The sequence below is a fragment of the Borostomias antarcticus genome (genome assembly GCF_949987555.1).
Source record: "Borostomias antarcticus genome assembly, chromosome: 12".
Taxonomy (NCBI): domain Eukaryota; kingdom Metazoa; phylum Chordata; class Actinopteri; order Stomiiformes; family Stomiidae; genus Borostomias; species Borostomias antarcticus.
In genome coordinates, this window is record NC_140245.1 from 9498885 (window position 1) to 9512501 (window position 13617).

General features: G+C 46.2%; 1 protein-coding gene across 1 annotated transcript; it reads left to right on the forward strand.

The window, feature by feature from the left end:
• Nucleotides 1-845: 845 nt before the first annotated feature.
• On the forward strand, nt 846-11037 carry pif1 (PIF1 5'-to-3' DNA helicase homolog; the record flags this gene model as incomplete). The annotated part of the gene is made up of 12 exons (XM_084446392.1): nt 846-1403; nt 1973-2102; nt 2433-2558; nt 2725-2878; nt 4405-4519; nt 5100-5206; nt 5375-5514; nt 6838-6944; nt 7257-7344; nt 7650-7795; nt 9827-10018; nt 10987-11037. The coding sequence occupies 12 exons, from the start codon at nt 846-848 to the stop codon at nt 11035-11037; spliced, it is 1914 nt and encodes a 637-aa protein (XP_084302518.1).
• Nucleotides 11038-13617: the final 2580 nt, after the last annotated feature.

A 13617-nucleotide genomic window follows, 5' to 3' on the forward strand; every position in this document is an offset into this window, starting at 1 on the left:
AATTTTTTGCTTACCTCAAGCCCATTGCAAACCATTTCACTCCGTTTTGAGGAAACATACGCTTTGACCCGGAAAGCGTTGCAAAATAGTGCACACCGTTTTCAGATTGAACTCACCCCAGGAAAGCCATGTGCATCAGTGACGTATGGATACGTATACCGCAGTGGGCGGGGCCTAAGGTGTTAGAGTTTAATACCTACCTGTGATTGGTTATAGTTTTAAAGGACCTTCATCTCATTGGTCAAGTGAATACCACTGAAGTTTGAAATCGGCATTTACTAAAGACAAGTCTACTGAAGCAGCAGCGATCCTCATGATATATTCTGCGATTTATTATAGATTTCATTTCTAACAGAGGTAAGATTCCAAAGCCATATTGTTCCCTCTACTTTTGCTGGCGCAGACGCTATTTCGGAACTTAACGTAACGCTAGTAGCCTACCTAGTTATGCTGTCTGACTACTAGTCTACGTTTTTCATTACGTGTAGCTATGGTTCACTAATACATAGCTACAACTTTTCAGAGCTAATAACACCCCTAGAGAAATCGTTTGCCTGAATTGGCAGATTATCATACAGCATATAGAGCTAACTTAAACAGCACCGATGCCTTATTTTAGATCGTGTGAGTTGACCTCGATACAGCGGGGCACATCATCAGCGTCGGCGTGTTATTTGTGCTTTCTTGGTCAACAAACTAGCTAGCTAAATGGGGAACGTAGGCGTGTGCGATCTAGGCATACAACAGCTATCTACTAGCTAGCCAGCGACCTGTTACGTTATCTTTACTCTGTCTCTTACTTTACTCTTTTTCTTGTGTCCCCAGAACACACCGTCATTGTTATAATGTTGGAAGGGGACCACGCTGAGTTCCAGTGCAGTGTCGTGGTGGAGCGCCTGAACTCGTCGGGCCAGGCGATCAAACGCCAGGTCATCCGCAAGGCAGCGGTTGTTCTGGGACGCAACGAGTTCCAGGAGATCATTCTGCGCGTCCACGACGGGAAAGTACCCCAAAACTACATGCTCAAAGAGTTCAAGCTCTTCACACGGTTCGCTAAGGATGGAAAATGCACTGTCAAACTAATTCCGGAAAACATCCAGGTTCTGATATCGAACTGTCCGCCTCACCGGCTGAGCGTGTTCCTGAAGACCCTGAGCATCAAGCACCAGGCCTGGCAGATGGCCAAGCCTCTCACCGACCGGGCGAAGCTGAACGCTGGTCTGCCGCGGAGCTTTGAGACCATCAGCCCACTGCAGCAGAAGGATGTACAAAAAGCCAACGAACTAAGGAGCAGAGTGAATGCCCCTTTGACCTCTAGAGGCCTGACGGAGAGGAACGCTAATAAGACGGCTGGAGGAGGACAGCAGGTCAAAAGGTCAAGGACAGACTGTGACTCCAGCCCGGTGAGTTTAGGGGTTCTCTGTAGGCTAAGTTGAAATTCACTCTCCATCACCATCACTCTGATCTACTAGCCTGGCATCTTCAGACTCAATTTGCAAATGTGAAGGGGTCTGGAAATTCTCAGTTCATTTTCAATTTCCAAGGGGTGTTATCAACAGATGCAGTTGGATAGACTTGCATTGTATTAAAACGGCCCCTTACTGGATAAACATTTGGCCCGATCAAGGCCAGATCGAGTGGAAATCTGTATGAATGGGAGTGTTTCCAGGCTGATCTGTGGAGGGAAACAGATTGTGAGCTCATGTGATCAGGATCGCGATGCCACTATATTTACAGGGCTGAAGATTAATCTGGACTGATTAATCAGACTCTGGATTCAGTAACTGTGTTACTGAATGACTGCTTTGGTCTGCTTGTCAATCATCAAACAATTAGCTAACCAATCACTGAACACACACACACACACACACCTTTATCATAAGTAACCAACCAATATATGAATGCCTCAGAGGTTATCTACTGTCCATCCTTATTCGGGTGTGTTTGGTTCATGTTCCTGTGTGGTCCTCAGGTCAAGGCCCTGCACCCTAGCAAGAGGCCTGTCCTGTCCCTTCCCGTCGCCCACAAGCTGAACCAGGAGCAGACCGCTGTCCTGCGCGCTGTCCTCAGCGGGAAGAACATCTTCTTCACAGGGAGCGCAGGTAAACAAACGCCCAGCTCTATAGGGGGGTAGTAGGGGTGACTGAATACATGGGTCTCTATAAACTCTAATAGCAAATTTGCTGCAATTGTACTGTTTTTATACATCAGTAGTGGTTAAGAACTGAGTGTACTGTATGTAAAAAAAACAAAAAAACAACTCCATATTCTATATACCCTTGACTTATATTGCCTTTATATTGTATTGATTTGTTTCTATCTGGTAATGTATGCAGCTCTTCCTAACTCATCATCTCCTCCTTACCCGACCCTAGTGTTGTGTGGGTAGCAGCAAATGCTACAGGTCAGTTTTGTTCTTTTTTTTTCTTCAGGCACAGGGAAGTCGTTCCTGTTGAAGAGGATAGTGGGGTCCTTGCCCCCCAAGAGCACCTATGCCACGGCCAGTACGGGGGTGGCAGCATGTCACATCGGGGGAACGACGTTGCATAGCTTCGCAGGTCAGTGGCTGGCTAATGGCCCCAGACCACTGTTGCTGTGAAAAATACCTGAATCAATCAATCAAAGTTTTATTTGTATAGCGCATTCCATACCCAGAGGCAACACAATGCGCTTTACAGAGAATGGTTCAGGACTGTAATCATAATTACCCCCCCCCCCCTCCAGGTATTGGGTCTGGTTCTGCCCCTCTGGAGCGGTGTCTGGAGCTGGCCCAGAGGCCCGGTGTTCTGCAGCACTGGACCAGCTGCAGGCACCTCATCATAGACGAGGTCTCCATGGTGGAGGCCCAGTTTTTCGACAAACTGGAGGCCATCGCCAGGTAAAGGATCTACATCTCGTGGTGTAGCGGAGGGATATGTTCTGGGGGTGCAGAGAGCACACACACATGTGATGGATGTCACTTGCCATCCTCCGGTAAAGGGTCTACATATCCTTTGGGGGGTGGAGGGATACTATGTTCTTGTGGGGCTCAAATTCTGAGTCTTAATTGGGGGCCAAGCAGCGAAGCTGCGAAGGCCTCCATTGTTCTTGTACCTTTTCTTATTATTTATTTATTTATTTATTATTTATTCTTCTGCCATTGGAGTCTATGGCAGCCCATAGAACCGTATGGTAAAAAGTTGTGAAAATTGGCACACTCATTCAGGACAGTCCCCTGAGTCTTTTGACCAAGACCCATGTCCACAGCTCGAACCCTCTAGCGCCACCAACGTGTCAAAGTTGGAGGAGCGTTTGTGCATGCAACTTTTGACCTGTAAGTCCGATTTTCAAAAACAAGGTACCGTTGGATTCCTTGGCTCAAGCCGAGTTCAACGCACCCTATGACATAATTTTCCGCCATTTTGGATTTTATGAAAAACACTTAAAATGTATCTCCTCCTAGGAATTTCGACCAATCTGCACGAAACTCGGTATACACATTATCTAGACCTATGTGCACAAAAGTTGTACAGGGATTTTTGATTCTCGAAAGCGTTTGCCCGCTACAGCCAATCAAATTTGGCATCCAAGCCACCAAACAGGATATGGGGTCATATCTCAGCAAATTGTTAATGTATCAAAGCCACATTTAGCAAACTCATCGGGGACAGTCTCAATACCTCTGTCGGCAAGTGTCATCGCGACAGCTCGAACCCTCTAGCGCCACCACCATGTCAAAGTTGGAAGTACGTTTAGGCACAACTTTTGACCCGTGTGACCGATTTTAAAAAAAATGAGGTATCGTTGGAATCCCTGGCTTGTGCCGAGTTCATCGGACCCTATGATGTCATTTTCCACCAATTGGATTTCCCGCCATTTTGTATTTTGTGTAAAACACTTAAAATGTATCTCCTCCTAGGGATTTGCACCAATCTACATGAATCTGGCTGTACACATTCTCTAGACCAATGTCCACAAAAGTCTTACAGGGATTTTCGATTCTCAAAGGCGTTCGTCCGCTGCAGCCAATTGAATTTGGCGTCCAAGCTGCCAAACAGGAAGTGTGGTCATATCTCACTAACGTTTTAATGTATCATAACCACATTAAGCACACTCATCGGGGACGGTCCCATGACCCCTGTCACCAAGTCTGTAGATACCTCAAACTCTCTAGCGCCACCAACCTGTCAAAGATGGAAATGCGTTTATTCTGAACCGTATGCCTGATTTTCAAAACTGCAGTAGAGATTCGCAAGCGGCTATGGCGTATTTCGCTTGTTGTCTTTGATGCGCTGGTCGCGCGTCCTGCTTGGCCCCCACATTGCTGCTTGCAGCTATATTATATAGATAGAATTGTTTAGTGACACTTGTGATACATTTCCTGAACCCAACTGTACATCCATGTGCCTGGTGTCGTTGTCCCAGGTCAGTGAGGAGGTCAACAGAGCCGTTCGGGGGTATCCAGCTGATCATGTGCGGAGACTTCCTCCAGCTGCCCCCGATCTCCAAGGGCAAGGAGAAGGCCAGCTTCTGCTTCCAGGTCAGAGAGAGACTGTCCTTCAAAAGGCCCAGAGCCCGTATTAACCGGCATCTCAGAGTAGCAGTGCTGAAAGGTTGTTGTTTTAGTTCTAGTTCTTTCTCTCTTATGAACTACCTCTATCTCCCTCTCTTTTAGAACCCCGTCCCTCTCACCCCCCCCCCTTCCTCCCTCACCCCCCAGAACCCCCTATGTCACATGATCCAACCTAGTCTCGCATAGTCAGACCTATTTCCACACCTCGTTAACGCTGTGCCAGCGCTGGACTAAGGTCTGGCTGGACTCTAGGGGGAAAAAACACTTTCTTTAGAGCAATCACTTGTCTTCGCTCCTCGTTGCTAGGTTGTTGTCGTTTCACATAGTCTGGATTTGAGTCTGATTGGGCTGGGAATCAGATCCGTCGACACTGATTGGGCAACGAATGCTGAGTCTTATCTCCAAAACCTTCATCCGTTGAGTCAGACTACATCCAACACTAAGCTGGCTGCTCGTGACTATTTGTAGGAACTAAGAATTCTTACTGCCACAAAATCACAAGTATTATAAGCATCAGACACCTTATAGTGTAACCTCTGACCCCTAGGCCAGGAGCTGGAGGAAGGTCATCCAGAGAAACATGGAGCTGACGGAGGTGAGGAGGCAGACGGACCAGACCTTCATCTCGCTGTTGCAGACAGTCAGGGTGGGCAGGTACGGGGCTGTCGAAACAAACGCTCCCTAACATACACCCAAATAACATACACCCAAATGTTGTTCTTGTATTATGTTATTACAATACAATGTTGAATAAGACGAAATGCATGGTTCTGGATCAGGAAGTGGTTTGATGACATCCTTTAATATCGTTCAATCACACAGAGTCACAGAGGAAGTGACTGCCAAGCTGCTGCAGAGCGCCTATCACAAGATTGAAAGGGACGGTATCCTAGCAACCAGGCTGTGCACTCACAAGGATGACGTGGAGTTGACCAATGAGAATAAACTACAGCAGTTGCCAGGTAGAAATTTAATTCACCTGATGAAATTGGGGAGGGGGGGTTCGACTGACCTGTGTATGTTAGTGCATTAGTTCGCTCATTTGCAGGGGGAACAATTCATTTTTCCCTATTGCCAAGTGCATTTTGCTTTGTGCATAAAAACTATGCGTGTTGTCTCAGTAAAAGTATAGTCGGTTCTACTCAGTAGCCTGTCAACTTTCTAAATCCATAGAGTTCAGAGCTTGAGGTGCTTAGCTTTTTTGGTGTTTCTAAATGATAGAATTCTCATAGGTTAGTATCGGGGATAGGTGCATTGTGGGTACAGTTATCATTAGTGGAAAATGAATAACACTTAAAACATTTCATATTCATGAAGGAAATAAAAAATCAAGTTTCCACTCCTTCATTAACACAAAGGAACATGCACCCTGGGCGTGGGACATGTTTGCTGCTCACTTGTTCAGTGTAAAGACCCTTTTTCTTTAGCCCTTTTGTCCACCTGCAGTCCTACCAAGAACCATGTTTGCTTGTTTCCTGTATGCTGGTGCTGATTGACTTTTGAAATGTTTTAGGCTTTTTGTCCACCTGCAGTGCTTCCAAGAAGCCCGTTTCCTGTAGACCTATGCAGTAGCTGATTGGCTGTTAAGAGACTCGGGTGTCGAGTCAGCTGGGAACATCACAGCTATATTTCTAGGTGTTTTTTTTTGGGGGGGGGGGGGGGGGGACTAACTCAGTTTGTTAGCACATCCACAAACAGGAACCCATGTCCCCAGCCCCACAACTTCCTGTTGTTGTTTTGTGTTATTTTATACAGTCACCGGCTGAGCTCTGTGATTGGTGGGATCCCGCGGCGGTGACTCGCTAGGCTGCAACTGTGAGCTGTAATTGGTTCTGTTTTCTAGAGATGATGTCTTCAGATGACCAGTGAGGGCTGGCTCCTCCTGTCAAGTCAACTCTATAAAACACGCTATACTACCGGGAAACGTCTCTCCATAGATGGGCTGCATCTCCGCCCCCAACTCTTTCTCTGCTCGATTAGTTTTTGACATCAAGCCTGGCCACACAGCTCAATATATCAAACGTTACAAGCTAGTTAACTATGCAAAAAAACTTCCCATGAATCTGCCACCCGGGGTTATAACCAGTTAAAATGACCAAGTCGTAAGGGAGGAGATGGGGTCGCATTCACTTCACTGACGGCCAAACTGAGAGTTTTCACGCTTGGCAGCGATCTGCGTGCACGCGCCACGTGGTGACATAATGTCCCTTCCTTCGTTTTTGATTCAAGGAAGCGCCTTACTAGAGCACTAACTCCTGACCCCCCCCCCCCCCCCCCCCCCCCAGGGCCGGTGCGTCTGTTTGAGGCGCTGGACAGCGACCCCTCCCTGGAGAAGACCATTGATGCCCAGAGTCCCGTCAGCAGGCTGCTGCAGCTCAAAGTGGGGGCACAGGTTAGTCCCCACCCGGCGGAGGGATACATTGCTCTGTGGCAGCGGAGGGAGGAGGACTACGTTTAGCTGCTATGTTCTCACATCTGCAGTGCAGTTTGGAGAGAATTCTTCTAGAGTGGAGGGTTAGTCTAACATGGTTGAGGAAAGTGGAGGGATACAAACTTGCGTGTCATTGTGGAGTGATGTGTTGCAGCGAAGGGATATGTTTGAAGCGCGGCAGACCACGCAGCTACTACATGCCCCCTTGTGTATCATTAACCGTTAGCAGCATCAACATTGAGATGTAGATGACTAGAGTGTTTGCGTTCCCAGGTGATGCTAACTAAGAACCTGGACGTCCAGAGAGGCCTGGTCAATGGAGCCAGAGGGGTGGTGCTGGACTTCCAGCCTGGAAAACAAGGTTTATATCTGTAAACATACGGTCACCCAACACCTCCGTGTTTTTGATTATGCTTATTTGTTTTGGGTCTATCTATGCATATACAATGGATAAATCAAGCTTTTTTCCCTGACATGTATATGAAGTGGTCTCCCAACAGCTCTCTTTTTAGGGCACAATATTTCTTTGTTTCATTGTTCATACTCGTATAAAGGAGTAAAATGCTCAGGTTTTGGCTCCTCAGCCTTGCAGCAGCGGCAGAATAATTCTGCGCGGTCCGGTGACTCGCTTCCTGTCTCCCAGTGACTCACTTCCTGTCTCCCTAGGGCTCCCGCGCGTGCGTTTCCTGTGCGGCGCCACAGAGGTGCTGAAGCCGGAGCGCTGGATGTTCAAGGCGGGGGGCGGGCTCTACCTCAGCCGCCAGCAGCTGCCACTCAAACTGGCCTGGGCCATCTCCATCCACAAGAGCCAGGTGCGCTGGAACGCTAATAGGGTTGCAAATTTCCAGGAATTTTATTAATTGATAACTGTTAACCTTAACAAACAATAGTCGATTTAATTGATAAGAACTTCCCACGCTTGACTGCTTTGCTCGCTTAATTTTTGCTTTGTCGTTGAAATTTCCCAGCATCCCAATTAGCCTTCACTAAATGACGTGGCGCCCTCATGTGCAGTCAGACCTTAAATCATGATTACATTTTCAGACAACTCCCGCTAATAACGTTTGTTAAAAAAAAAGAAAAAAAAAGAAGTTCAATTCCATTAACAAGCAATTAATTGAGTAACCAAATCTTACTCAAGTAAATTCTTATGGCCAATTCATCGATAGTCGATTAACTGTTTTAGCATCCCTAAACGCTAACGTCACTGAACTGACCGTAACCGATTCTAACCCGGGCTCTATCCACAAGAGCCGGGCTAGGACCAGAATGCGCCGTCGCATTTTAGGGTCCCCGTGATGGCTATAGGAATGAGGAGTCACAGACGCCACCTCCAGGTCAACTGTGACTGTTTTGAGTCATCAGTTTGATCCCCCCCGTGTCCTCAACCGCTGGTGACTCACGCCGACTGACGGTAACTGAAAAAGACACTGATATCAAACGTTCCATCATCTTAGATCTATAGGCCCTTACTGAGTAGGGAAGGGGGAGGGGCTAGGGAGAGGGGAGGGGCTAGGGAGGGGAAGGAGAGAGCTGTTGGAATGGAATCAAGCCTCGGATGATGGAGGATACCTGTGCTGCGGACCCGGCATCAGACCCGTGGACCACGCATCATCATCATCATAATAATAATTATAATAATTATAATAATTATTTTATTTATACAGCGCTTTTGATCAAAGTGCTTTACAGAGCAGCTAAAAAGGCAAGTGTAAACACACAACATTAAAAACAATACAACACTCATAGTCCATCATCTCAATTCAGCTCGCTCTAGTGAATCCTCCGCTTGACCTTTTTGTTTCTGTGGACTCTCAGTGGACCCAGTCCTGCTCTTATCTCAGAACCTCTCACTGAGAGGACACTGACTGCCGGTAAACGGACGCCTCTGTTCTCACATCACTGACCTTTGACCAGAAGTCATTAGCTACCCTTTAAAGCTCCCATTGCAGCGGACTCTGTTTGTGATCGGTCAGATAGAGGAGCCGAGAATCACTTTGGATAATAGCGATTTTTCCCGACATGTCATAACAGGGCAAACACAGGTGTAGTTAATCAAATTAATTAAGGTCCGTTTCTACTTGGTGTGCCAGAGCCCTTCTAGTGAGCCAGCATACACAATACTAGGGCCCTGACCCACCTAAATTCTAAATGGAACAGGGACTTAATTAGTGTTATTAGTTCTTGTGTTTATCCTGCGATGACAAATGTCAAAATGGCTGCTGGGAAAAGGGTCTATTGAGTTCATTGATCACTCCACACTCGTCCGCGTTTTGTCAACAGGAAATGGGGGGCTGAGTGATGTCATGGGAGGGGCAGATGGTGTGTTCTGCATTTGATGAATGTGTGTATTCCATTCTGTCTTTTCATTAGCGAGCGTGTTCATTAATGAGTGTGTGTGTGTGTGTGTGTGTGTGTGTGTGTGTGTGTGTGTGTGTCTGTCTGTCTGTCTGTCTGTCTGTCTGTCTGTCTGTCTGTCTCTGTCTGTCTGTCTGTCTGTCTGTCTGTCTGTCTGTCTCTGTCTTTCTGTGTGTGTGTATTCTGCCTATGTGGGTACGTCTTTGCGTGCCTGTCTCTCTCAGGGGCATGACTCTGTCTGGGTGTGTTCATTAACGTGTGTGTGTGTGTCTGTGTGTCTGTGTGTATGTGTCTCTCTCTCTCAGGGCATGACTCTGGACTGTGTGGAGATCTCCCTGGTGCGGGTGTCTTCATTAACGTGTGTGTGTGTGTCTCTCTCTCTCTCTCTCTCTCTCTCAGGGCATGACTCTGGACTGTGTGGAGATCTCCCTGGCGCGGGTGTGTTCATTAATGTGTGTGTGTGTGTGTGTGTCTCTCTCTCTCAGGGCATGACTCTGGACTGTGTGGAGATCTCCCTGGCGCGGGTGTTTGAGAGCGGTCAGGCCTACGTAGCTCTGTCCCGCGCCAGGAGCCTGGAGGGCCTCAGGGTCATGGACTTCGACCCCCGTGTGGTCCGGGCCGACCCGGAAGTACTTCTGTTCTACAGGAAGCTGAGAAAAGAGAGACTGCTCATGCAGGTGTGTGTCAAACACTTGATGCCCCTTTGTCACTAAACTAATCTACAAATCATAAGGATTGGATCTTTAAGAGGACAAATGATTGGTAGATCAGTCAGGTAACCCAGGCACTTTGAGCCGTCTGCGTGGTCCTTGATCTTATTTAGTGGCTATTTACAGTGTGACCATAGTGGATCGGTGGGTCTCTGCTGCCACCTGGTGGTTGAGAGGTAGTGCTCTCTGGCTGAACCTGTCCAAGCCTGTTTTGTGTGAAGCCGGGTTCACATATACAGTAACAGCAGAGACGCTTTTAAAGTGCCTGTGAACTCATTAAGCCTCCACAAAAATCTGAGTGAAAAAAAACATTCAGAACTATTAGAAAACCTATGATGAACATATAAAAATGCCTATTGTACATGTTTGTGACCAGAGTCTCTGTTTAAGATTGCAGCTGTAGATGTTTGATCTGCCCTGACGACGGCCTCTTGGCCCAAACATGTAGGCATTTTTAAATGTTCATCATTAACTAGCCCAAGAATAAAGGCTTTTTAATTTTGTACAGAGCTGCCTTAGTTTTTTATTTTCCATGGTATTATGACTCCTTGCTAAAGAGCACCTTCTTGGTTCACCTGCCTCAACCCACTTGAGCACTCAGTCTGCTGTTTTGTTATTAGAAAACCTAGTTTGAAAAACAGATCATGTTGCTGTTTAGAACATTTCTCAAGACTCCTAATGGAGTTTCAACACATCAGCATCACAAGTTAATTTTATGGTTCATCAGCTGCCCACTTGGAACCTCGAAAGTTCTAAAACTGTTATTTTCAAGATTCAACCGGTGAAATCTTATTGACAGACCAACGAGACATTTTTAGAGCATTTTTTAATCCTGCCGTGGCGATAAAAAAAGAAAGAAAAGTGAATTGGAATGTGTTTCAACAAGGATTCAATATTGGCAGGTGTAAACGGGCTCCTATCTATTTCTTTTGCAGGCTTCAATGGACGAGTTTGTGGGGAACCGCAATAAAGAGAAGGATCTGTAGTGAGGAGCTTGTCGACCCCCCCAACGATGACCACTGTGTGGTATTAATGGACTCATTCAAACCAATGAATTACTGCATGTATCATGGATGTTCAACCTTCATGATCATGAATTTATTTTAAATCTTTTTTTTTTAAATGGTCTAACCTTTTTGTGATGGTCATACAACTAACTCTACTGCCACCTGCTGTTTGATCTGTGCAAGACTCTTTTTAAATTCCTTTAATTTTATATGCTCTTTATTTATTCATCATTGTGCATGACGATTTGACTCAAGTATGAACCAGTTTTAGTCAATAAAGTTTTAGTTATATTACAACTTATGTGGATTTATCAAGACTGGCGATCAGTACTGTGCATTTCTCTCAGGCTGATAGAGCCATTCAGACATGTTTTAAGTCCATTCATTGGTCAGGGACCATCCAGAACCGTGGCTGTCTGGTTCTGTCACACCGCTGTGCTTTTCAGCGGCTGTGGTTGCCATGCCTACCCTCTTGACACATGTCTGTCTGTTTTCTGCGTCAGAGATGAGAATTCAGCTGTTAGATACCTCAAGTGAACACTAGTTGGCAGACTTTCAATATTCATCCACGGAGGACTCATTATTCCAATTAGACGGTGTAGTTGAAGAGATGTGGGGAGAGGGAGCGATGGAGAAAGAGAATGAGAGAGTGTGTGTGTGTGTGTGTGTGTGTGTGTGGGGGGGGGGGGGGTAAACCATGAGAATGTCGTAATCGCAGCTCCGCACAAGGCTCACATTCCCACATTGAAGAGCATCCATGATTAGAATTGTTTTGAAGTCTTTTCACTTCAAAGACCCACATGTCATTGTGTTCTCGCTCCTGTAGTCAGGTGTCCCAAGTGTAGTTGATGAATAATGTTTATGACAGAAATGTGAGGAACTATTGTGAAAAGAAAGCAGAGCTTTCAACACACGTGTCACGTTGTGAGTCTTTAGTACAATATTTCTGACAGCTCTCTTTTTTTAGTTTAGTTCCTCAGAAGGAGGATCTTCAACTCCAATGTTTTCACTAACACTTCACTCAAAGAGAGTTAACAACATTGCTGTAAGAAGTCTTAAGAGTCAACGAATGAGTTGCTAGGATAAAGTACAACACCAATGTCTGGTATTCAAGAGAAGCTGCAACTGTTTTCAATCGGCGTTAAGTTGTCCTTCACAAGCTTAAGCCGTCATCACCTTGAACCTGCTCTAAGTCAACACCTAGCTCATCTAAACACGGAGGTGAGGGTTCTAAATCCCTCAAGATTCAGAAAGTCGAGCAATTATCCCACTAAGAGTCGCTCTCCTCGTTGTCAAGGCGACACTAATACCAGGAAATGTGATGTGGTCATATTAGAACTGGTGGCTCCGGCCTCGTCGCTAAAGGTGTCTATTTCACTGAAACGCAGTGCTCTGAAAGTAGCCTGCGAATGTGAGCGTAATTCAGGTTGGTATTGTGTGGGGTCTTAACTGACTATGGATGCATTAGAAGAAATACCAGCCTCAATCCACACAGATGTGTATCTATCATCGTACAGACGTCTCTCTCCTGAGTCAACCTACTTACTCATTTGAGGAGGAAACAAGTTAAGTACAGGTACTGCAGTAGGCTACTCGTTTTTTTTCAACTCCATGCAACCGAATCTTGATGGATGACTTTCTATATAATGTGAATTCCAACTGTCCACACACAGACCTGTGCATGTGTCATGTGAGATGGTTCATTTATCTATACGCTCGACAGCGCCTTCAGCGTACCCATGGGACTGCTGAGAGCTCATTAGCTCTGTGTATTAGCTCAGCCAACATGGGCCCAGACTGCAGTATGAAGCAAATACAGAACAGGTCTACAGTGGAGTAAGCAACACGGCCCCACTGGATCTGTTCTCCGTGCTGAGGTTGAGGTACTCTGGATGTGTGTGTGATGTATGTGTCCCATCCGTGCAGCATCCTGTGATGTGGGCCCGGGTCTGATTGAGCATGCTCATCAGTCCTGAGAGCCAGGGGTCACTGAAGTTGACCCTTCACCTTTCGGTGTGTGTGTGAGAGGAGGGGGCGGGGACACGGCAGACATGTGATCAGACATCTGGATTACATCTGCAACAAGAGACCGATGACGTCTTACGGGCAACTCGTTGCCAATTTAAGGTCAAACGTCTAGAGGTCAAAGATTGAGGGGAAGTTGGAGTTGAAAAATAAGAAAATAAAAGTTTAGGGCAGAGAGAGATGTAAGGTGATTCACCTCATTGGCCTTGTTTAGCACACGCCTACCCTCAGAGCATGGTTTGGGTGGCGGCTGTCGGTCTAATACCCAGTCAACCCATTCTCCATTGAAGCTTGCATAAGAAACTTACAGTATGTGCAATTGACAAATGTATGAACTACGGAAATGCATACCTTGTCCCGTCTTTAAATGGCAACTCGTGCAGTAGTGACACATTGGAATGAGAACATGTTAGCGTCATCTGATTTCACAGCATTTCCCCACTACCCTACATTTCTCTGCTGTTCTGTCTCTCTCTCTCACACACACACACACACACATGCATATACACATACTTTTGTGTGTACTAGACATGC